This window comes from Coregonus lavaretus (assembly GCF_964263955.1).
Source record: "Coregonus lavaretus genome assembly, chromosome: 33".
NCBI classification, from domain to species: Eukaryota; Metazoa; Chordata; class Actinopteri; order Salmoniformes; family Salmonidae; genus Coregonus; species Coregonus lavaretus.
Window position 1 is genome coordinate 6,791,405 of NC_140020.1, and position 25,196 is coordinate 6,816,600.

At 43.5% G+C, this 25,196-nt stretch overlaps 3 protein-coding genes across 4 annotated transcripts in view; all 3 read left to right on the forward strand.

Moving 5' to 3' along the window:
- The first annotated feature begins 1,785 nt into the window (after nt 1–1,785).
- Nucleotides 1,786–8,609, forward strand: LOC311108733 (T-cell activation Rho GTPase-activating protein-like). The gene is made up of 10 exons (XM_084151468.1): nt 1,786–1,921; nt 2,820–2,907; nt 3,641–3,694; nt 4,253–4,316; nt 4,471–4,640; nt 5,417–5,578; nt 5,689–5,798; nt 6,317–6,497; nt 6,735–6,831; nt 7,017–8,609. Exons 2-10 carry the CDS (start codon nt 2,878–2,880, stop codon nt 8,213–8,215), a joined length of 2,067 nt encoding a protein of 688 aa, XP_084007594.1. The 5' UTR covers nt 1,786–1,921; nt 2,820–2,877; the 3' UTR covers nt 8,216–8,609.
- Nucleotides 8,610–16,630: 8,021 nt separating this feature from the next.
- On the forward strand, nt 16,631–20,163 carry rsph3 (radial spoke head 3). The gene is made up of 8 exons (XM_084151481.1): nt 16,631–16,892; nt 17,305–17,392; nt 17,495–17,636; nt 17,763–17,908; nt 18,316–18,519; nt 19,075–19,237; nt 19,581–19,667; nt 20,081–20,163. The coding sequence occupies exons 1-8, from the start codon at nt 16,780–16,782 to the stop codon at nt 20,131–20,133; spliced, it is 996 nt and encodes a 331-aa protein (XP_084007607.1). The 5' UTR covers nt 16,631–16,779; the 3' UTR covers nt 20,134–20,163.
- Nucleotides 20,164–25,043: 4,880 nt separating this feature from the next.
- The window catches only part of ezrb (ezrin b), a 46,382-nt gene continuing 46,229 nt past the window's right edge, over nt 25,044–25,196 (forward strand). For both annotated transcript variants that reach the window (XM_084151470.1, XM_084151471.1), the window contains exon 1: nt 25,044–25,163. The gene's annotated coding sequence lies outside the window, so the exon portion shown is untranslated. The remainder of the gene's footprint in view (nt 25,164–25,196) is intronic.

Here is a 25,196-nt window from a genome sequence, read left to right on the forward strand (position 1 = left end):
CGGGGGCCAGTATAAAAAAAAAAAAAGAATGCACTAACTGTAAGTCGCTCTGGATAAGAGCTAAATGACTAAAATGTAGATGCGTAAGGCAGACAGGTGCCCACACACACATACACACACACGCACCCACACACACACAGATGACGCACAGGCACACACAGAGAGACAGATGCCCAGGCAGGCACACACACAGATCAAAACACGTGTCTTTTAACTCAATGAGAAACATTTCTCACACATCGTTCTCAACGTAGACATAACAAATAACAAGTGAAGTTTCTCTATCTTTTTTCTCACTACTGACATTACAGGACAATGACTAATTCTCTGAGCACCCAAAGGGTAAAGGTTAGAAAACTACATAATGAGCCACTACTGAGCAGTAAGTTCAGCTTACTGGCATTTCAAAGTACAACTATTACAATTTGAGGATAATGGAGTCAACCTAACTCTAACATCCATAAATTCAAATTCAAGATTCATATGAACAGTTCCTTTTGACCCATTTGGTTTTCCTGGGAGATACACTGTGCACAAACAGCAGTACAGCAGTATCCTTGGATTGACCTAACATATATATTGAGTTTCTTCAGAAATGCTTTCCATAAGGTCTTGAATGAATAGGGAAGTTAGAAAAATCTGCACCATCACAAGATAATGGCTGGTGAAACAGGAAGTGTGAAGCTGACCATCAGACCTCAGGTCACATGTCAGGGGCTTTACAGCAATGGACTTTCAAATAAAGAGAGAGGGTGGGAATTGTAATGTCACAAATGGAGACAAACAGACATAACATTGAATGGAAAAAATGAAAGGGGATTGAATAGTTATTTAATAACAATCAGTGCCTGTTTTTATCAGGAATGATAGCTATCCCTTGTTGGTGTAGATATGGGTAATTTAGTCATCTTATTGGGGTCTGAGTCATGGACTCCCACAGTTTCGTGTCAAACAAACTAGTCAAATAAGTGTGACCGTTGTTGACTCGAGTCATTCTTAGAGTCTGGGGTTCGCCAGTTTATCAGCCTACTGTTTACCAGTAAGCACCAACTGTACATGAGCTGGTCTGTTGGGAAAGTGTATGTAAAAGCCTATTTTATAGTAATCCAAAAGTATGGGCCCTAACGAAGGCCCTAACGAAGGCCCTAAAGAAGACCCCAACGAACGCCCTAACGAACGCCCTAAAGAAGGCCCTAAAGAAGGCCCTAACGAAGGCCCAAAAGAAAGCCCAAAAGAAAGCCCTAACGAAGGCCCTAACGAAGGCCCTAACGAAGGCCCTAAAGAAAGGGCTAAATAAGGCCCTAAATAAGGCCCTAACGAAGGCCCTAACGAAGGCCCTAACGAAGGCCCTAAAGAAGGCCCTAAAGAAGGCCCTAAAGAAGGCCCTAAATAAGGCCCTAAATAAGGCCCAAACGAAGGCCCTAACGAAGTCCCTAAAGAAGGCCCTAACGAAGAACCTAACGAAGGCCCTAACGAAGCCACAACCCAAGGTGAAGGAAAACAAAAGACAATAAAACAGATGCACTTCTAAAGGCCTCACTCACATCCACGCTTCCCCAGAGTCAAGTGATCCCCTTTTACAAATAAATGACTATCATCGATACAGGTGAGTGAGGGTTAGAGTCTCCCGTGTGTCTCTTTCCACACGGCGATGACAGCAGCAGCCCCAGCACAGGAGGAAGTGGTGTCTTTGGTCGGGGGCCGCCATGACGTTGCTTCCTGTCCCCATGACTGAGTTAGAGTTTCCAGTGCTGTAGTTAAAAGAGCCCAAGGGCGTGCTGTGTCTCTTCAGTCTGTTAGTCTGTCCGTCCGTATGTTTGGTTCGTTCCTCTTTCACTGTGGATTAGTAACTCACGCCACGCTGTTATTTTGCCTGCAGCTTGCCTGAGGTGAAAGAACGCTGGTTGGATACTCTTCACAGGTAAGCACTACTATTTGTCTACTAAAATGTATTTGTTTAGTTTTTATTGGACCTTGATTTAAACAGGGAGTCACCATTGAGACCAGGGTCTCTTTCGCAAGGGAGCCCTGCACATACAATTCATAGACACATTAAAAAAAAAAAAATAGCTAACTAAAATTCAGCACTATTAACTCTATACATACTGTAAATGCCTCTTGATTGTGCCGTAAATGGTTACCCTGGTTACTGGGTTATACTATATCATTGAGATAGTCATAATCTTTAATAACAGTTTTTTTTTTTTTTTTTAGGGGGTAGATCAGCTTAAATATTGCGAAAAGATTGTGTGATCTATCAATGTAATTGTGATCTATCAATGTATTTGTAATAACTTGCAGTATCAATGGGACTGTACTGTCAATGTCATTCAATTACATACAGTATAATATATAAATGTGTGCACGCTTGACTGTTAGTTTCTTTGGATAAAAGTGTCTGCTAAATGGCATATATTATATTAATTAGTACTGAAGGGTAGTATAAAGACATTGATGGAGATAGGAACTGTATTTTAGTTCATATTACCATATTCTTCATGATGTCACAACTTATAGTATATAGTTAAAATAGAAATATTAGTGGTAATCATCATTTTCATTCATAATCAAATTAAGATTCTATCATATTGAAAATATCCATTTGATCCTCTTTTAAAACATGATGCACCCCTCACCACACACACACACACACACACACACACACACACACACACACGCAAACACAATATAGACTAGTCTCTCTCCACAGCCCTCTAAACAGGGACTAGTCTCTCTCTAGTATGGCTCACCAGAATAGTTAGGAATTTACTTGAGATCAATCAAATGTTAATATTTGTATGTTTTTTGAATCATTCCAGGAAAGTAAAAGTAGCAACAGAGAGGGCAGGTTCTATCACACCTCTCCCAAGTGTTCTGATGAAGGTGCTGAGCAACAACAGTATCACAGTAAGTTTCTCACTTAGGGCCTGTCCCAAATGGCACCCTATCCTGTATACAGTACACTGCAAAAGTAGTGAACTGTAGGGAACAGAGTGCCATTTGGGATGCAACTTTAGCTTACTCTCCAGTGTGCTAGATATACAGCAACTGCTATTAGAACACCTGAAACAGAGAAGAGCTGTGTGATTTATTACCATAGCACATACTGTGTCGAATGTAGACATATTCCCTGATACCTCACTCAGATTCTTGTTACCAAAGGTGGTGATGGCAGATACTGTAGAAAAGATGGATCTGCTTTCACCTGTGTCCAGTCGGTCATTGATATCGAGATACCATTGTATTGCTCGGCTATTGATATCAAGATATCATTGTCTTGCCAATTCATAATATTCACTCTTATTCAATCTATTGCTCTCATGTTGATGGGCTTTGATGGCTCTGAAGAGGCATATAACCTCTAAAAAAAGCCATTAACAGTAAGGACGGTGTATCGGACATTCTTAGAAAGGCACTCAATGCAGACACATTGCAGCACGTCAAAAGATGTTCTATGGTCATTCAGGCATTATAGACCTTTGTTTGACACCATTAAAATTGTACTTATAGAATTAGAACGAGCATACATTGACCTTTACCGAAATAGTATAATTGCTTCTGGAAGGAGTCGACTTTATCTTCAACAACTTTCATCTGCATCATAGATAATTCTCTCTCTCTCTCTCTCTCTGTGTTTCAGGCTAAAACTATGACAGGAAGTGGCAAGGAGCCGTTTATCGAGTTTCTCCTTGATGTGAGTACCGTACAGTACAGACCACGCTTCTGCTTCTCTCATCCATGTGTCAATTGTTCTGGAATCAACACGTGTTGGGAAACACCTTTGGTTTCCCTGGACCTCAGGGGGAAAATATGAGGCTTATTTTTAGGTTTGATGGGGGAATTCGAACTACTGCAATCTGTTGCTCAAATAATAATATAACATATATATATATATATATATATATATAACAGAAGTGTATACATTGTAACACTTGATTGATACTGTACAGTGATGATGCTTTTTGAAGGAGGGTTTGTGTTTCTTCAAATGGAGGACCTTGTGTTGATCTTGAGCGCATATTGGTGTGAAAGTGGTGGGTGTTTTTGAGGGGTGTTTTTGTGGGGTAAATTGCTTGTGTGATGGAGGAGTTTAAGGAGGGAGTGCGGACCACCCTGCACATGGAAACAGGCGTGCAGACACAGGGTGTGTGGTTTAGGGGGCTTAGAGCAGAGGCTCCTCCCCTCCCCTCCCTCCCCTGCCACACGTTCCTCACACATGCTCATGACAACATCTCCTGTTTTGTATTTTCAGGGCGGCACAAAGATCCCCACCCTGCCCAGAGAGTTGTGTAAGGCAAAAGCAACGCAGCCCATTGGTGAGTTTGAACATCGCTGAAAAACAACGTCATGGTATCAGTTAGCATTACTGTATACTGTGCCCCTTATAATATCTCCCTTTTATTACGCAATACTGCATACTACATGTATACCTACACAAGTTGTCTAATCATTTGGCTTCTTTCGTAACAGAAAATGGCGGCATCAGTAAGAGAAGCATCAGCATCTTGAGGAAGTTGAAGAGGAGTTCCACCCTCACCAGCATGTCCTTCTGTCCAGACACAGACTCCAAGAGCCAACTGTTTGGACAGCCTCTCTCCAAGACCTGCCCAGAGGATGGGATGCTTCCCAAGCCTATCACAGTACGTCAGTCTACCACAGCTTTCTTGGTTCTGTACTATCTTGGTTCTGTACTATCTTGGTTCTGTACTATCTTGGTATGTCAGATTGTCATCATTTGGACAAGGTGTGTGGCTGTGGGCATTGAGTGAGAAAGATTTTATTGATTGTGCGACATAACATAACACTTTTCTTTCATGAACTGAACTGCCATAATGAGTCTTAGTGACAGCTATTGATTTGACCCGCACCACATTCTACCAAGTGTCTGCTAGGTAGCGTCCGCTAATGGGGATCCGAATAAAATAAAATAAAATAAATAAACCCTTTTAACTAAACACCTTGGTAGAATGAGGTACATGTCAATTCAAAAGTTGTCACTAGGACTCATTACGGCAGTTCAGTTCAAGAAAGGATTTATTGATTAGGGCAGTTGATTAATCAGGTCATTGAATTATCACTAATAAGTGCAGTTAGTTAACAAAGCACTTGATAATGGTTGCTAAGAACCTGCCTGTCTGCAACCCAACCATAGATTTGGTCTACATTTGATGTTCCAGCTGATAAACACGCATAACGCACCAACCGCCTGTCTCACTCTGACCCCGCCCTCCCCCTCACAGAACACATGATGTGCACACACACACAGTCACACACACACACAGTCACACACACACACAGTCCCACACACAGTCACACACACCACACCACACCACACACACACAGCAGGGTGTTTGATTTGTTCATGCCTTTTCTCAGCCTGGTCTGACCTCTCCTTGTTCTTCTCTCTCCCCACCAGGAGATATTGGTGCTTCTGTGGAAGAAAGGCCCCTCCACAGAGGGGGTGTTCAGGAAGGCCTGCAACAATAAGACCCTGAAGGCCATCAGGGAGCAGCTCAACAGTGGGATGGAGGTGGAGATGGAGGCCCTGCCCGTGGTTCTCCTGGTGGGTCTACTCAAGGTAAAGAGTCTGTCCCATCTGTCCGTCCATCGTTCCGTTGGACGCCCTCGCTACTTATCAGCAGTCTTCTATTGTGTTCTAACCTCCGACACCTTCCCTCCTAATTACAGAGTTTTCTGAACGAGCTCCCGGGACGCCTGCTAGTGTCGGAGCTGTATGAGACCTGGATGAAGGCCCTGGAGAGTGAGGACGTCCACCAAAGAAGCTTGGAGCTCAAGAGGTAAGCTACCAAACACTAACGAGCTGATGCTAGCCTAAAAGTAGCATTAGCTAGCCTCTACTAGGACCAACTGCTAATGCTATTCTAAATGTGGCATTAGCGCTAGCTACTATAGCTACTAGCTACTATACCACCTGTCCAGTCACCCCCATTGGTGACCTATAAATCTGTAAGCTACTCGAGAGGCCGTACACAAATGAAATGCTAATGTAAAACTAATAAAGGCGTTTGGTTGAATACAAAAAACCCTGAACTTTTCCATTGCTGTTGTAGGTGTAGCAAAGCATATATTCAGGGGGCTTTTGAATGGAGTTTTTCAGAGATTCAGACAAAGAGGAAGTAGTGCCTCTCCCCTCAATGTGTATGATTCAGACAAGGCACTTCTCTTTTTCGTTGAATTCCCCCACTCAAAAAAGAGAAGCTAAAAATAACACTTAAAAAAAAAAAGAGCGCCAAACTGATCTACATTTTCTTCCTGTTCTTTCTCTCCTCCCTTCTCTCTTCCCTCCTCCTCTCAGGGTGGTAGACAAGCTACCAGGGCCTAACATCCTCCTGCTGCGGAACATTCTGTGTGTGCTCCACCACATCACAGAGAGCGGGCGCGCCAACAAGATGGACGCCAAGAATTTGGCGGTGTGCATCGCACCCACTCTGCTGCAGAAGGACATCATGTCCTTAGACTTGCAGACCGTGGAAAAGGTGAGAATACGGTTCAGACTGGACTCCTTGAAGCTGCCAATGTGGTTTTCATACACTGAAAACCACAGCGTGTGTATGTGTGTTTTGTGTGTCTGTAGCCTGTACTGAAACAGCACTGAGTTGTTCAGCGAAAGGAAATGCGAAATCTTCACACTTTCAAACAATATTACTTTCAATCACTCAACCCTCTTTCTAAGTAATGTTGACCTTTCATGTTCTTTGTGATGTTTCCTTCAGGCGGCAGAACTGACAAGGTTCCTGATAGAGTATTGCTGTGAGATCTTTGGAGAAGATGTCCTGAGCCTTTTGGGAGGTCCCGATGAGGATAGCTCAGGTAAGCGAACTGGGCTGCTTTGGGCTCCACTCTTTGCAGTGCTACACATTGTTTCACAGAACATGAGAACATTCTGTGAGCACAGATTTCTGGGAACCCATTTCAAAGGGCTTGAAATCAAGTAGAACAATGGGAATAGGAATCATACACTGCAACTGATCAATGTTCTGCCTCTTTCTCCTCAGAATCTGTGTCGTCACAGCGGCACGACTCTGCGTATGACAGCACCGACCCGGACTCTGAGGGGGACAGCAGCGGGTCCACGCAGGGAGAGGGGGAAAGGGGCAGCTCGTCCCCATCTCTCCTCTCCGAGTGCGGGATGGAACGCGACGCTGTCCCCTCCTGCCCCTCCAATGCCATCTTCCACACCTTCACCAACATGAAGCCGTTTAACCGCCGCTGCTCAGAGCCAATCATCTTCCCCTCTGCCGAGACAAGGAACCTGGCCTGTAGCCATGATGACTTCTCCGTGGAGGGCCGGGACTTTGAGGAACAGCCACTCAAAAAGCAGATCTCTAATGACTCCTTCCTGCTCCCGGGGCATGGTGCCTCCACCAGGCCCGCCGCCACGCTGTCCCTTCCCAAACTCGGCGGTAGCCAGACGATGACTTGGCGGCAGCTTGACCTGTCATGCTCATCATCCTGCTCCCTGGAGAGCGCCAACTCCAACGCATCGGATGGCTCTGTGTTTACCAGCTCGCCGCTGGCCTCCCCGGTCTGCCCACGCAGGGCCCAGTCCACACGTCCGAGGGCGGACACGGTGGAAGTGGCCAAGCGACGCACCCAGTCCATGAAGGTGGACAGCAAAGCCTCGATGAGGACCAAGAGCCTGGGAGCCTTTGGCTTCTCCCGGACCAGCCTGAAGAAAGGCGATCTCCAGAAGGAGAAGCCTTTCCCCTGTGGAACCCTCCAGGAGGACTCCCTGAGTGAGGCAGAGGCCCCGGTGGCCGAGGACCATCTCAGGCAGAAGCGCCCCCTGTCTGCCGTGGTCTTCCAGTGGGTGGACAGCAGACTGCCCTCCCAGCTCCCCTCGTATGAGCAGGCAGTCCAGTGTGTGACTCAGCCCGCCCTGTCACATTACGGCTCCATGACTGTCAGAGCCGCAGCCGCCACTCTCAGCAGGAAGCCCCGCCCAGCCTCTATGAACGAAAACGTCCTGTACTCCTGTACCGTCAATCAAAACACAGACTGCTTCTCTCAGGGGACAGACAGTGATGATGTCACCGCAGCCCAACAACATTCCGGCGTGTTCCGCCAGCGAGCGATGTCTGAGTCTGTGCCGAGAGCATGCCATGAGACCATGTCACACCATGAGACTGTGTCACGGAGGTGCAGCCAGCCCGTGTTCGAGGAGAATTCTTACGCCAAGGAGTCCTACGTTTAATGGCCTTTTTCTGACATTATATCTCACTTTTTTCACTTTGAATGTACACAAATTATAATGTACAACTGCTAAGTTGAACTTGCTGAGTAGCACTGTTTAGAATACAGAATTAAAGATATCCACCTGAAAAGCTATTTATGAAGGTAGATACTCCTCTACTCTAGGAACAGCAAAGCTATGTAAATAATCACAATCTGAATCTGCAGGTATAGAGGGTATAGAACGATATGCTATTTTGGATATTTCTTCTACAGTTTAACTTTTGTTAATATAATGATATGTCCTGTACATAAATGTGTAAATTTGTGTAAATGTTATTCTTCTTCTGTGTTTCTTTTTGTGTCTTGACTCTACAACATATTTCCTTCCACTACAATAAAGCAACTTTATGTTACATTGTGACTTTGTTCTCCAGTTATTAAAGTCCTGTACACTTCAAACTTTTTTTTTGGGGGGGGGGGTGAGAAGCCCTAGGATCACTTACAGTGAGGGAAAAAAGTATTTGATCCCCTGCTGATTTTGTATGTTTGCCCACTGACAAAGACATGATCAGTCTATAATTTTAATGGTTGGTTTATTTGAACAGTGAGAGACAGAATAACAACAAAAAAATCCAGAAAAACGCATGTCAAAAATGTTATGAATTGATTTGCATTTTAATGAGGGAAATAAGTATTTGACCCCTCTGCAAAACATGACTTAGTACTTGGTGGCAAAACCCTTGTTAGCAATCACAGAGGTCAGACGTTTCTTGTAGTTGGCCACCAGGTTTGCACACATCTCAGGAGGGATTTTGTCCCACTCCTCTTTGCAGATCTTCAGTCATAAGGTTTTGAGGCTGAGGTTTGGCAACTCGAACCTTCAGCTCCCGCCACAGATTTTCTATGGGATTAAGGTCTGGAGTCTGGCTAGGCCACTCCAGGACCTTAATGTGCTTCTTCTTGAGCCACTCCTTTGTTGCCTTGGCCGTGTGTTTTGGGTCATTGTCATGCTGGAATACCCATCCACGACCCATTTTCAATGCCCTGGCTGAGGGAAGGAGGTTCTCACCCATGATTTGATAGTACATGGCCCCGTCCATCGTCCCTTTGATGCGGTGAAGTTGTCCTGTCCCCTTAGCAGAAAAACACCCCCAAAGCATAATGTTTCCACCTCCATGTTTGACGGTGGGGATGGTGTTCTTGGGGCGAGTTGAGTTGATGCCAAAGAGCTCCATTTTGGTCTCATCTGACCACAACACTTTCACCCAGTTCTCCTCTGAATCATTCAGATGTTCATTGGCAAACTTCAGACGGGCCTGTATATGTGCTTTCTTGAGCAGGGGGACCTTGCAGGCGCTGCAGGATTTCAGTCCTTCGCGGCGTAGTGTGTTACCAATTGTTTTCTTGGTGACTATGGTCCCAGCTGCCTTGAGATCATTGACAAGATCCTCCCGCGTAGTTCTGGGCTGATTCCTCACTGTTCTCATGATCATTGTAACTCCACGAGGTGAGATCTTGTATGGAGCCCCAGGCCGAGGGAGATTGACAGTTCTTTTGTGTTTTTACCATTTGCGAATAATCGCACCAACTGTTGTCATCTTCTCACCAAGCTGCTTGGCGATGGTCTTGTAGCCCATTCCAGCCTTGTGTAGGTCTACAATCTTGTCCCTGACATCCTTGGAGAACTCTTTGGTCTTGGCCATGGTGGAGAGTTTGTAATCTGATTGATTGTTTGCTTCTGTGGACAGGTGTCTTTTTTCCCTCACTGTAAATCCTTTGACTTTGAAGCTTTGGTTAGAATCATTTGGCCATTGCAACCCCAATTACGCAGTGCCACTCAAAAACAACCTTGTACTCATGCAAGTACAAGAGATGAGCTCCCATACTTACATAAGCCATACTGCTTTCTCAGTTCATCCCATGGGCTCCACCAACATTAACACAGTCATTTTAGAAGGATTGTAGGCTTGTAGATGTAGCCTGGTCCCAGATCTGTTTGCGCTGTCTTACCATTGTCACACTAAGAACACACAAATCATAATGGAACCAGGCTAGGTTAGATGGACTTCCTCTCACCATTCGACTACGCCATTAGCAAATGCATTAATGAGGAACTAATATGGGCCATGCAGGGTCGTCACGGTGAGCGTTAGACCAGTTAGGCCCGGCTTGCTTCTCCTTTTTAGGCCAATTATGCAACACAATCTAACAGCCTTCATTGAGAGAACAGCATGTTCTGGCTGGTGGGTCGGGAAGAGGAAATCAGTCACTGATCACGTGGACAGATTTGGTTTTTCTCTGAATTGCTCGTTGTCATGGCTGCCTTGATCAGCCAATCCGATGCCACAGCTTCGCCTTCCTCTCTCGACTTTTTAGTTAGAGGTTTCCTCTCTTAGTGTTGGTCTCTAAGTCATTAATGGTGTTCAGTTCCAGTAGGCTTTAATTTGCCTGCAGGGCAGACACCCTTAATGGACTAAAGTATTCATTTAACTGTGATGATTAAGGCCTTACCTACTCATTACTATTCTCACCAAGAAGGATTCATTTCCTAGACTTCCTAGAATCTTTCCTAGATTAATTTACTAGGAGCGTGATTCATTTCCTAAAATCCAAGATGCCTGTTAGGCCAGTAGCCGTGATGAGAAAATAGCGTAACCGACCTAGGGCAACGTGTCCGTCCATAAAAATCTGTTGATTTGCCCTTGAGCAAGGCACTTAACACTAATTGCTCCAGGGTCATGCGTATTAATACACACTTCTACATGTGTGAAAGAGGACAATTTAAGCACCCACCAAATTATTATTATTATTTTGGCAACGGTCATTATAATACTTAAGCAATGGGAAAGAGAGACATGAAGAGAGTTGGATTAACACACAAAGCATGCTATTTGTTTTCTGAACACATTCCGGGGACTGTGTGAAGAGAATATGAAGCTATGGCCAATAGGCTATGTGATGCTTCAGGATGTTTTTCAGGTCCTGTAGAATGTTCCAACTATTCACCCAGAGAATTATGGCACTCTAATGTCTATTGTCTTACGTAAAAAAATTCAAGATGTTGTATCGTTACATACACCAGACAGGTGCAGTGAAATGTGTTGCTTTATAGGGTCAGCCATAGTAGTACAACACCCCATTGAGCAAATTAGGGTTAAGTACCTTGCTCAAGGGCACATCAACAGATCTTTCACCTTGTCAGCTAAAAGTATTTGAACCAGCAACCTTTCAGTTACTGGCCCAATGCTCTAACCGCTAGCCTAACTGCCGCTATACGTCTGTGTTTGACAGTTGAGGTACTAGCATCATGCAGGCGTGACACAGCCTGACGTTAGACAATGCTCTTATGTCCTGTTGTAATATATGGTAGAAAACATTAGGCTCATAATAATGCCTGGAACAGAGCAAATGGAATGGCATCAAACCATGTGTTTGATGTATTTGATACCATTCCACCAATTCCGCTCCAGCCATTACCACGAGCACGTCCTCCCCAATTAAGGTGCCACCAATGTATTTTATACAGCACATGAAGATCCAATGTTTTGTTATGCTGAACCCAACCATTATGAGCCTTACTGACCATAGATGACAATGGAATAAAGCATGATGGAGACTGAGGCTACAGAGAAAGGGGTCAGCCAGGTTACTGTACCTGCACACATGACCTCTACAGTGCCAACTACAAAAGGTTAAAAGAAAAATTGAAAAAGATCTGATGCGAAAAGATTAGTGTAAAAAATATCAGAATTGGGCTGCCTGTGTAAACGCAGCCATTGAGCCTTGTAAAGTAAAGGACTGACTGATTGACAGAATGAATGGATGTTTTTACGTCAGTATAAGAACATGGAGTCTACAGAAATGACTAATGAGCAGAGGCACACTACAATACCAGGCTGTACCCTTTTACAACCCTTAATGACCGGTGACAGCAGTAAACAATGTACACACAGAGAGAGAACAGGGTGAAGAGAGGGTGACGGAGGAAGTCAACAAACATCAATAAAGCATCCCATACTTTTAATGAATGGGAGATCCCATCCCTCCAGCTATTCAAAGGAGGACGTAAAGGGATGGTTTGAAAATAGCCCTTATGAGATTTTTTATTAAAGTGTTCATGGGCTATATTGGGCTCTTGCCAGAATTGGGCTGCCTGTGTAAATGCAGCCTAAGGTCTGTCTCATGCTTTCCAGTCGAAACAGTTCGCACATATATTATGATGAACTTTTTTGATGTTTTTGTATATTTTGGTGTTCGGCAGGTTTTTTCCACTAATCATGTTTTATGTAAATGTTGACCCCATGACCCCCACAACTGAAAAGGGCAGGAGTAGATCAATACACTGAAAATATTTCCAAAGGTAAGATGTAGCCTAATTAATTTGCTTAGTGTTGTAACACTTTCTGTTACGTTTTAGCTAATAATAATATACACAACAAAAAACAAGCAATTATGTTCGCTGTGCCATAGCCTCTAGTGCAGGACTGCCCAACCCTGTTCCTGGAGAGCTACCGTTCTGTAGGTTTTTGCTCGAACCCTAATCTAACATACCTGATTCTAATAATTAGCAGGTTGATAAGATTAATCTTATCTGGTCATTCAACTGAGACTGCTCTTCTCTGTGTCACGGAAGCTCGCCGCACTGCTAAAGCTTACTCTCTCTCCTCTGCTCTTATCCTTCTAGACCTATCCGCTGCCTTTGATACTGTGAACCATCAGATCCTCCTCTCCACCCTCTCCGAGTTAGGCATCTCTGGCGCTGCTCACTCTTGGATTGCGTCCTACCTGACAGGTCGCTCCTACCAGGTGGCATGGCGAGAATCTGTCTCTGCACCACGTGCTCTCACCACTGGTGTCCCCCAGGGCTCAGTTCTAGGCCCTCTCCTATTCTCTCTATACACCAAGTCACTTGGTCTGTCATATCCTCACATGGTCTCTCCTATCATTGCTACGCAGACGACACACAATTAATGTTCTCCCTTCCCCCTCTGATAACCAGGTGGTGAATCGCATCTCTGCATGTCTGGCAGACATATCAGCGTGGATGTCGGATCACCACCTCAAGCTGAACCTCGGCAAGACGGAGCTGCTCTTCCTCCTGGGGAAGGACTGCCCGCTCCATGATCTTGCCATCACGGTTGACAACTCCATTGTGTCCTCCTCCCAGAGTGCAAAGAACCTTGGCGTGACCCTGGACAACACCCTGTCGTTCTCCGCTAACATCAAAGCGGTGACCCGATCCTGCAGGTTCATGCTCTACAACATTCGGAGAGTACAACCCTACCTTACACAGAAAGCGGCACAGGTCCTAATCCAGGCACTTGTCATCTCCCGCCTGGATTACTGCAACTCGCTGTTGGCTGGGCTCCCTGCCTGTGCCATTAAACCCATACAACTTATCCAGAATGCTGCAGCCCATCTGGTGTTCAACCTTCCCAAGTTCTCTCATGTCACCCCGCTCCTCCGCACACTCCACTGGCTTCCAGTTGAGGCTCGCATCTACTACAAGACCATGGTGCTTGCCTACGGAGCTGTGAGGGGAACGGCACCTCCTTACCTTCAGGCTCTGATCCGACCCTACACCCAAACGAGGGCACTACGTTCATCCACCTCTGGCCTGCTAGCTCCCCTACCTCTACGGAAGCACAGTTCCCGCTCAGCCCAGTCAAAGCTTTTCGCTGCTCTGGCACCCCAATGGTGGAACAAGCTCCCCCACGACGCCAGGACAGTAGAGTCACTGACCACCTTCCGGAGACACTTGAAACCCTACCTCTTTAAGGAATACCTGGAATAGTATAAAGTAATCCTTCTTCCCCCACCCCCCATAAAAAAATGTGGTTGTCCCACTGGCTATCATACATATATCAAAAATACATTAAACAACAATTACACAATAAAGAATAGCCTGAATGGGATGAAATGGTTGGAAATACATCAACTATGGTTTGAATATGAACAATGGAATGCAGGCAGGTACCTGGTTCACTACATAATATAAATACACATTCACAAATACAATTCAATAATGTCTGTGTGTGAGTGGTGAGGACCAGAGAGCCTAATTGAAAAGATAACAGAGTGTAACCATAAATACTGCATCATTACTGTTTATACAAACTTGCATAGTTGCAGCCAAGCAAAGCATCTCATGCAATGTTTACTTTTACCACAGTGGTTTCACCTTTGTCACTACATAGATCTAGCCTGTGTCTACTTCCTGTGGCATATATTCCTTTCTTTCACTTTTGGGGACTTTTAGGCTGTGTTTACACAGGCAGCCCAATTCAGATATTTTTTTTTCGCTAAGTGGTCTTTTGACCAATCAGATCATCTCTGAAAATTTGTCAAAAGACCAATTAGTGGAAAAAAAGATCAGAATTGGGCTGCCTGTGTAAACACAGATTAAGGTCTGTCTCATGCTTTCCATTCGAAACAGTTCGCACATATATTATGATGAACCTTTTTGACGTTTTTGTACATTTTGGTGTTCGGCAGGTATTTATTTTGGCTGTTCCTGCATACACATTTTTTTCTTGAGGCAAGTCGAAGTGCGATAGCCGAAGTCTGTTTCATATATTGTTGTTAAGTCTTTTTTTGTGCCCATGTTTTAACTCCATATAAGCAGAGCAAAATAAGAACATTTCAAATGTGGTTTCATGCCACTCATGCATCGACTAGTGTTCTCTCTGTTCACGATGAGACCACAACTGCTTCCTGGTCACAGTGAGAATGTTTAGAATGCTAAACAAAAGTATTATGAACAGAGTGTGTCAATTCACAATACAGTATACCACTTCTGTACATACAGTGCCATCAGAAAGTATTCACACTCCTTGACTTTTTCCACATTTTGTTGTGTTACAAAGTGGGATTAAAATTGATTTAAATGTCATTTTTCTGTCAACAATATATACAAAATACTCTGTAATGCCAAAGTGGAAGAAAATGTATAACATTTGTAAAACAATTCTGAAAAATAAAACACTAATATATCTTGATTAGAAAAGTATCCAACCCCCTGAGTCAATACATGTTAGAATCACCTTTGGCAGGGATTACAGCTTTGAGTCTTTCTCTAAGAGCTTTCCACACCTTTTTTTTTTCCTTCAAAATTCTTCAAGCTCTGTCAAATTGGTTCTTGATCATTACTAGACAACAATTTTCAGGTCTTGCCATAGATTTTCAAGCAGATTTAAGTCACAACTGTAACTCGGCCACTCAGGAGCATTCACTGTCTTCTTGGTAAGCAACTCCAGTGTAGATTTTGCCTTGTGTTTTAGGTTATTGTCCTGCTCAAAGGTGACTTAATCTCCCAGTGTCTGGTGAAAAGCAGGCTGAACCAGGTTTTCCTCTAGGATTCTGCCTGTGCTTAGCTCCATTATGTTTCTTTTTTATTCTGAAAAACTCCAGAGTCCTTAACAATTACAAGCATACCCATAACTACCCATAACATGATGCAGCCACCTCTATGCTTGAAAATATGGAGAGTGGTAATCAGTGAAGTGTTGTATTGGAATTGCATGTGTGGGGTACAGAGATGATCATGTTAAACACTATTATTGCACACAGAGTGAGTCCATGCAACTTACACTGAGTGTACAAAATATTAAGAACACCTGCTCTTTCCATGACATAGACTGACCAGGTGAAGTCACTTGTTATTGATGTCACTTGTTAAATACACTTCAATCATTGTAGAAGAAGGGGTGGAGACAGGTTAAAGAAGGATTTTAAAGCCTTGAGACAATTGAGACATGTATTGTGTATGTGTGCCATTCAGAGGGTGAATGGGCAAAACAAAAGATTTAAGTGCCTTTGAACGGGGTATGGTAGTAGGTGCCAGGCACACCGGTTTGTGTCAAGAACTGTAACGTTTCTGGGTTTTTCACGCTCAACAGTTTCCCGTGTGTATCAAGAATGATCCACCTCCCAAAAGACATCCAGCCAACTTGACACAACTGTGGGAAGCATTGCAGTCAACATGAGCCAGCATCCCTGTGGAGTGCTTTCGACACCTTGTAGAGTCCATGCCCCGATGAATTTAGGCTGTTCTGAGGGCAAAAGAGGGGGTGGGGGTGCAACTCAATATTAGGAAGTTGTTCTTCAAGTTTTGTACACTCAGTGTATTATGTGACTTGTTAAGCAAATGTTTGCTCCTAAACTTTTTTAGGCTTGCCATAACAAAATCTCAATTTAATCCATTTTAAATTCAGGCTGTAACACAACAAAATGTGGAAAAAGTCAAGGGGTGTGAATACTTGTGTGAAGACATTCATATTAAAATGAAGTTACTTGAGCTGAATATATGTCAGTCTTGCATAAAATTAAAATGCCTGTCTTAGCTAGCTAGCCCCCCCCCCCCCCCAAAAAAAAAAAATAACTACAAGCAGGCAACCGAGGAAGTAATGTAACAGCAAAGTTCCACTTCCTGGATACCGTTGCTATGACAAACATCAACTAGACACTCGTCTTCACTTTCCTTTAGCTACCAGTTTTTCTGTTTTTATCAAATAATACGGTTTGTTTTCATTAGAATAATTTTGCTAGTTAGATATTAGTTGATAGCTAACAGTAAGTCAAAGAATGACATCCGTTTTACAGCCTCAAAAGGAGGCTCCAAACGGGACTTACACATTCGCCAGTCGCCCAAGACCTGTTCAAAACCGTACCAAATACAGAGAGCCCGCCGCAGAGCAGTAAGTTTGATTGACATCATTGGTTTGATAACTACATATGCTGTCAGTAACTGACAATTTAGCCAAAGGCTCACTTCAGCAGCATAAACAAGTAGATTTTTTTGCATAATGCATAATGAAATGAGTAGCTAGCAAGTAGCCAGCATAGCAGAGTTGGGGTCAGTTCCATTTCGATTCCTGTCAGTTGTTGTACTGCATGTGTTGCAGGGTCAGGCAGCTGAAATGTTGTTAGCAACTGTTCAGGTTTTCAATAAGTAGTCTATCCCGTCTTGATTGATCGAAAACAGGTGCAAAAACAGGTGCATTAATGTAACTGCAGTAATGCACGGTTGTGGATAAGTGTATGCTAATTAGTTTTTATCAAGATTTTACATTTTTTTTAAACGTGAGCGCCTGTTTCCTTGCCATGCAGAAGTGATGAACAGAGTAATTATGGAAACATCATGTATGACCGACGTGTTGTCAGGGGAAACACATATGCCCAGCACATCCTACCAGTGGTGAGTATTCAATGAATCCCTCCAGCTCACCAAGTCAGATATTGAAGGTGATAATCACATTTTTTTTCTCCATTACATCTTGTATCATTATGTATTGGCCAGGCAGCTCAACCTGACCCTATTGAGGTCCAGAGACAGCAGGAGGCCAGAAGGAGAGCCTTCGCTCGGAAGCGTGCCATGGAGCAGTTCAGGCCCAGGACTCCAGAGGCTCTGGAGGGAAGGAAGCACATAGATGTACAGACAGGTAAAACCTAAATCTATGGGTAAAACAGTACAGCATCTCAGCTGCCTACTGTCATTTTTGATTGATAGGACATCACAGAGGATGGATTATTTCCAGAGCTGGAAATAATTACTTGGATTATTTCAGAGCTGTATCTTGAGGAGCTGAATGATCGCATAGAGGACACCAGCGTCGAGTGCCAGACCGATGCCTTCCTGGACAAACCGGCCACCCCCCTCTTCATTCCTGCCAAGTCCGGTAAAGATGTGGCCACACAGATCGAGGAGGGAGAGGTATTACACGATGACAGAACATATTTTTATTTTTCCCTCTTTTTCATTGCTGTTCAATGAAAACAATTCAACATTTGTGAAGGAGCTTCCTTCAAATGGATTGGCAACAGGTTTAAAACACATTAGGCATGTATTTGTATTTATTATGGATCCCCATACTCTTCCTGGGGTCCAAACAACACATTATTACAACACTACTCTACCACTACATGTCTACAATACAAAATGTATAATACAACAATATTACAGTGTGTGTGTGTTTGTGTGTGTGCATGTTCGTGCGTGCGTGCGTGTGCCTGTGTGGGTGTGTCTCTTCACAGTCCGCATTGTTCCATAAGGTGTAGTTTCATCTGTTGAAACTCACTCTTTAACCCCTCCCTGCCCATGTCCCCTGCCTGGCCCTGCAGCTGTTTGACTTTGACATGGAGGTGCGCCCGGTGCTGGAGGTGCTGGTGGGGAAGACGGTGGAGCAGGCTCTGCTGGAGGTCATGGAGGAGGAGGAGCTGGCCAGTCTGCGGGCGCAGCAGCGGGCCTTCGAGGAGCTCCGCAACGCCGAGCTGGTGGAGGTGCAGCGGTTGGAGGAGCAAGAGAGACGCCACCGTGAGGAGAAGGTACAGGAACAGGACCACCAGACATGGCTGCTGCCACACGGATACATTTTAACCAATTCTCAGGTCAATAGATAAATGAAGGGATAGGTTAGTTAAAAAAGTTAATGTCCATTACTCTCAATCAATAGTGTAACAGAGGTGGTTTGTTAGGGTGCTGAGTGGTGGTCTGCTCGTGTGATGAGTAACCTTGCCTGAGACCTGAACATTAGCTTCCCGAGTGAAAGCCTAGGCAATTAATCAGCCTGCAGGGATTGACATTAAGGTCTGAAAGACACTCGTCCATTGGGCAAGTCAGGAGTATTTTGGCTGTTATCAGTCAAATAAAATAAAACGCCTGCCTAATGGGGCAACCTCAGAGCAAATGGGGCAACCTCAGAGCAGGCTCAACTTGCGCGACTACTCAGGTCACTTGCCTCAGGCAATGAGGAAACCCTTAATGTCAATCCCTGACCTGGGTTCGATACCTGCTCGGCCACCATAGCATGAGGTTCCAGACAGACTCTTTGGAGGGAAACAAGTGAACCATGACTTTCATTATCTCTCTTCTCTAAACAGGAGCGTCGGATCACCCAGCAGCGAGAGGTGCTGAAGAAGGAGATGGAGACTGCGGACAAGATTGCGGCGCGGGCGTTTGCCCAGCACTACCTGGCCGATCTGCTCCCCTCGGTCTACACCACGCTGAGGGACCACGGCTACTTCTACGACCCTGTGGAGAGAGGTCAGTCTTCCCCCAGGGCCCTTATTTGAATCCCCATTAGCTGTTGCGATAGCAGCAGCTGGTCTTCCTGGGGTCCACATGAAGATCCATGGGAGAATCTCAATGTATACTCCTCGCGTCCTCTCTCCTCACCTCCTTCTCAAAACTCATTGGAGGAGAAGGTCAGAGGGCAGGGACAACTGGCTTTCTCATACAATGGGTTTTGAGAAGGAGGCGAGAGAGGACGCAAGGAGTATGCAATTGAGATTCTCCCTATGTATAGTTCAAGTACCAACATGGATATTTACAGTGTTTAACATTCAATGTGTTTTGCATGTGTGCTCTGGTCTTCTCTAATGTCCAGATATTGAGACTGGCTTCCTCCCGTGGCTGATGGCTCATGTCGGTAACACTTTGGAGAAGAGATACGTGGCAAGAGCAGTGCTGGACAGTAAGTGGATGGATGCAGTTCTGAGATTTTTCAAAGATCAATACTTTGCATCTCCAAATCTGTACAGTAATCACATCCCCATAGGCCTACCACAAAAGTGCATTTGCTGTGAGGCCCTCTTGAGATTTAACTGGTCATGAACATGGTTTTGGCTCCATCCAGTGGCCATTGTTTAATACTACAGAGGCCATTGTAATTTAGAGAACCAGCCCCCCTGGCATTTACAGTGCTGCGGTTCTGAACTCAAATATCCTACAAAGACCATGATGCAACATATAACATGCCATTTCAAAGACACGTTTATATCTGTTTTATACCCACAAGGGGTACTAGACCCACAAGGGTTAAACCCACCAGGGTACTCTGACGCAGACCAACAGAGTTATAGCATACCCTCTCCGTCTTTGTTTCAGTGCTCATCCATGATGTCACCCAGAAGAGGCCCCACGACCACTCGTCCCAATGAGGGCCTGTGCCACTATGGGGGGGCATACAGGTAACATCAGCAAATCCGAAAGAACCAGCAGTTGTTGATGGTATAAACAAATGTATAAACCCACTGCCTGTATGCTTCTTAAGGTGCATTATTTGATATTGGAGCCAGAACCATTGATGCTGTGAGTGTGTTAGTTTGAATGAAAGAGACCGAATCCTAACTTGAGATGAGCACACTTCAGTCTGACTGTTGTGTGTAACATGCATGATATATTTGTATTATAACTTGAGTTACGCAGGCATGGATTTCAAGCTACACTCTTAAAGGGTTCTTCGGCTGTCCCCATAGGAGAACCCTTTGAAGAACCATTTTTGGTTGCAGGTAGAGCCCTTTTGGTTCCAGATAGAACCCTTTCGACAGAGGGTTCTACATGGAACCCAAAAGGGTTCTACCCGGAACCAAAAAGGGTTGTCCTATGGGGACAGCCAAAGAACCCTTTAAGAGTGTAGCTTGAAATCCATGCCTGCGTAACTCAAGTTTTCATACAAATCTATCATGCATGATGTTACACACAAAAGTCAGATGTGCTCATCTCAAGTTAGGATTCGGCCCTTTGAGCGATGCGGTACTACATGTTTCTCATGCTGGCCTACACCACTCAACAGCACCTCCCTCAAGAGTTGCAATCAAAATCATGATGGTAGAGTGACTGATGAAGCAGGTTGATATTAATTATTTTAACCACACAAATCTGTAAGAATAGAAGAGGCTTAGAGCAGTGTGTTTACACCTGACGACTCATGTTTGCTATTGCATATACAGTAAATAACCCATACAATTATAGCCATTCTGGTCTGGTCCCAGATATGTTTGTACTGTCTAAAGCCACAGTGTTGGGGAAAGAAAACGATATTTGCTTCAGCATGTTGTTGTTAATCCAACGGTCCTGGCTAAATGCAAAAATCCATCAAGATTACGTATTGGGCATTCACCTCCATTCAGACAGTTTCATCACTCATATCTGTCTGGTCTTTCTCCAAACAGAATCCAATCACATAATTGGTTGATATTCTGAACGAACACCAATGGATTATTTTAAAATGTTTAATCTATGCCAGGCAGCACAGCACCTTTAATCATATGTACTGTAGATACAGTGCCTTGCAAAAGTATTCATCCCCCTTGGTGTTTTTCCTATTATGTTGCATTACAACCTGTAATTTAAATTGATTTTTATTTGGATTTCATGTAATGGACATACACAAAATAGTCCAAATTGGTGAAGTGAAATGAAAAAAATAACTTTTTTAAAGAAATTCTAAAACATAAATAACGGAAAAGTGGTGCGTGCATATGTATTCACCCCCTTTGCTATGAAGCCCCTAAATAAGATCTGGTGCAACCAATTACCTTCAGAAGTCACATAATTAGTTGAATTGCACACTTTATTTAAGTGTCACATGATCTGTCACATGATCTCAGTATATATACACCTGTTCTGAAAGGCCCCAGAGTCTGCAACACCACTAAGCAAGGGGCACCACCAAGCAAGCAGCACCATGAAGACCTAGGAGCTCTCCAAACAGGTCAGGGACAAAGTTGTGGAGAAGTACAGATCAGGGTTGGGTTATAAAAAAATATCCGAAACTTTGAATATCCCACGGAGCACCATTAAATCCATTATTAAAAAATGGAAAGAATATGGCACCACAACAAACCAGGCCAAGAGAGAGCCGCCCACCAAAACTCAAGGACCAGGCAAGGAGGGCATTAATCAGAGAGGTAACAGAAAGACCAAAGATAACCCTGAAGGAGCTGCAAAGCAACACAGCGGAGATTGGAGTATCTGTCCATAGGACCACTTTAAGCTGTACACTCCACAGAGCTGGGCTTTACGGAAGAGTGGCCAGAAAAAAGCCATTGCTTAAAAGAAAAATAAGCAAACACGTTTGGTGTTCGCCAAAAGCCATGTGGGAGACTCCCCAAACATATGGAAAAAGGTACTCTGGTCAGATGAGGCTAAAATTGAGCTTTTTGGCCATCAAGAAAAACGCTATGTCTGGCGCAAACCCAACACCTTTCATCACCCCGAGATGTGGGGATGTTTTTCATTGGCAGGGACTGGGAAACTGGTCAGAATTGAAGGAATGATGGATGGCGCTAAATACAGGGAAATTCTTGAGGGAAACCTGTTTGTCTTCCAGAGATTTGAGACTGGGACAGAGGTTCACCTTCCAGCAGGACAATGACCCTAAGCATCCTGCTAAAGCAACACTTGAGTGGTTTAAGGGGAAACATTTAAATGTCTTGGAATGGCCTAGCCAAAGCCCAGACCTCAATCCAATTGAGAATCTGTGGTATGACTTAAAGATTGCTGTACACCAGCGGAACCCATCCAACTTGAAGGAGCTGGAGCAGTTTTTCCTTGAAGAATGGGCAAAAATCCCAGTGGCTAGATGTGCCAAGCTTATAGAGACATACCCCAAGAGACTTGCAGCTGTAATTGCTGCAAAAGGTGGCTCTACAAAGTATTGACTTTGGGGGGGTGAATAGTTATGCACCCTCAAGTTTTCTGTTTTTTTGTCTTATTTCTTGTTTGTTTCAAATAAAAAATATTTTGCATCTTCAAAGTGGTAGGCATGTTGTGTAAATCAAATGATACAAACCCCCCAAAAATCCATTTCAATTCCAGGTTGTAAGGCAACAAAATAGGAAAAATGCCAAGGGGTGTGAATACTTTCGCAAGCCACTGTAATAAAATCCATTACAAAGTGAATCTCTGCTGCTGCTACTGTGTCCTGAAAGTTAACATAAACCATATTGTTTTTGTTTTTTTTGTCTGTTTTCTTTACAGGGAATGCATTTCAAATGAACAGTTGAGCTGAATGGTGAAAGGAAAATCTCTACATATCTGTGCAACACAGTACATGAAATGCTTATTGAAAAAATATCCTCAACGTTTATATTTATGATTTCAAGATGAAAAATCTCAAACAACTGTCTTCAATAAAGATTTTTCTGGACCATAGATTAAACTCTAAGCATTTTCCACAAATCGCGTTAGTCTCTGGTTTCATGGACAGTGCTTTTACAGCCTATTAGTTTCCTGTCCTTACCCTTACTGTTGTAGACAGAGTTGACTGACTTTTGATGTGTTGTAGGCTCATGTTTCAGTAGCCCATGATCTGCAATTGGTTGCTTGTCTTATTTTCCCCAGGGGTATAGTCATTTTCCCAAAATTATGTTTGTATGTCTCTTGAAATTATACTGGTGTTCAATCACTAAATTCCTGTTTCTGTTTACAAAAAGTCACATCCCTCAACAAAAATCCTATAGTATTTGTACTAGCGCCTTTACTTGAAAGTAATCTGCTAAAACAAAAATATTGGCGACTTGAAAATGATTACCAAACCAAACCTTAGCTCTTGAGGTCATACCCATTTTGCTAAAAAAAGTATCATTTTCAAAACCAATAAGTAAAATGCAGGAAAGTACAGTACATCTGTGTTTCAGTACACTATCCTTGTTGTTTATTAATAGATTGTAAACAATTTCCTCTTTACAAGTGGCCGTTTCGGTCCAACAGACTGCATGTGGTGCGCTCTAACCTACAGCGCGCATTTTAGTACACGCACTTCAGCGTTATCTCTGATATATACCGTTCTATTTTAATCCTGCTCAACTATTGGTCCGTTTCCAGTTATGAAACCTCCCCAACCCTTTCACAGCGCTTCCTAGGTTGAGTTTACAGGGCGTGTGCTTCTGACGCGCGCGCTATTCCTCAACTATACAAATAGAAACAAAAGTATGGTAGTCAAACAAATATACACGTGCATCTAATATCTTTCTTTTGTTTGTTTATGACACCATAGTTCTTTTGTTAGAATGATTTAGTGTGCTATTAAATTACCACTTCACATAATAGCCTATAGGCCTTCTGTGGGTTAGTTAGTCTATCTTGTATAGCAACAGCAATGCGTAAAATAAAGATTATGGGGTGTCTTTATCAAGGACATTTTAATGTACATTAATTTTGCTTTATTAAATTTTTTTGTACACCAAAATTCCAACATATATACGCCAAAACCCTAAACCCAATGAATCATGTTAAAGCTACTCTGATAATAAGCTTATGGCTCACATAATGCACTCATTTTAACACTCTTATGATGTGGCCTCTTGGTTATCTCAAGGTCTTCCCTTCTGTACAATGACGATACTATTCCATCCTGTTTTATCCTCAAGGTCATGGAGTGAAGCCATAGCATTTGTGAAATAAATCTGCTGTATAGTGCCTGTCTTATAATAGCCAAATATAACAGGCTATATCCATAACTGTATAATTGTTTGATAGACCTAGTCAACAATGAGCAGCATATATTATTAAGAAAACTTGCTTTGACAGTAACCAAAGTCATATTCTATTCTATTCTGGCCTGGATGATGTAGTGAGATTCAGATTCAGTGTGAAATGGTGGCGCAGTAGCCTATAAATGTAGGCCTACTGAGTGGTTTCAACGGTGATAAATGACATAGGTGCCCAATAAAGGGTTGTCAGGGTACCAGAAGCAATGTGCCCATAAAGAGTGATTGACCACAGAATTGGGTGCTACGTTGAATCACTGATCCTTCAATAGTCAACATTTTGCTATGATAAAGTTATGCCATATATTTTAACCTCAAATTACTTTGAATTACTTATCACAAATTAGGGTACTCATTTAAAATAATATGTCCCCATAATAAACATACCGTTTTAACCCTACAGTAGATCAGTTGGGGGATTTTGCCCTTATTTTATGCACTTTTCTACAAGCTTGCTTGAGTTCAACAGTTTTCAGTATAAGCTACGTGTCATTGATGGGAGTCGCTGTTGTACGAATGACGGCCCCTCTCCCTGGCACCGGTGACAAACAGGAACTCATGCAAGCAGGCGGCAATAGTCGGAGCGCTGAAGTGAGAGGAGGGTCAGCCATATTGCCGCACTGTTAGTTCTGGAGAGGAGGAGGAGTGTCCGAGGCTGCCCTGCGGTAGAACCATCTCAAATCACACCTGCTCTGGTAAGCCATTCTACCTATTAATGAATAGTGTAT

What these genes read in the sequence shown, in the direction of transcription:
- LOC311108733 (XM_084151468.1), top strand. Translation starts at nt 2,878, where the DNA reads ATGAAGGTGCTGAGCAACAACAGTATCACA. An exon ending in AGAAGCTTGGAGCTCAAGAG is followed by an intron (nt 5,799 to 6,316) that starts GTAAGCTACCAA and finishes TCCTCCTCTCAG; the next exon opens with GGTGGTAGACAAGCTACCAG. An exon ending in ACTTGCAGACCGTGGAAAAG is followed by an intron (nt 6,498 to 6,734) that starts GTGAGAATACGG and finishes TGTTTCCTTCAG; the next exon opens with GCGGCAGAACTGACAAGGTT.
- rsph3 (XM_084151481.1), top strand. Translation starts at nt 16,780, where the DNA reads ATGACATCCGTTTTACAGCCTCAAAAGGAGGCTCCAAACGGGACTTAC. An exon ending in GCACATAGATGTACAGACAG is followed by an intron (nt 17,637 to 17,762) that starts GTAAAACCTAAA and finishes GGATTATTTCAG; the next exon opens with AGCTGTATCTTGAGGAGCTG. An exon ending in CACAGATCGAGGAGGGAGAG is followed by an intron (nt 17,909 to 18,315) that starts GTATTACACGAT and finishes CTGGCCCTGCAG; the next exon opens with CTGTTTGACTTTGACATGGA.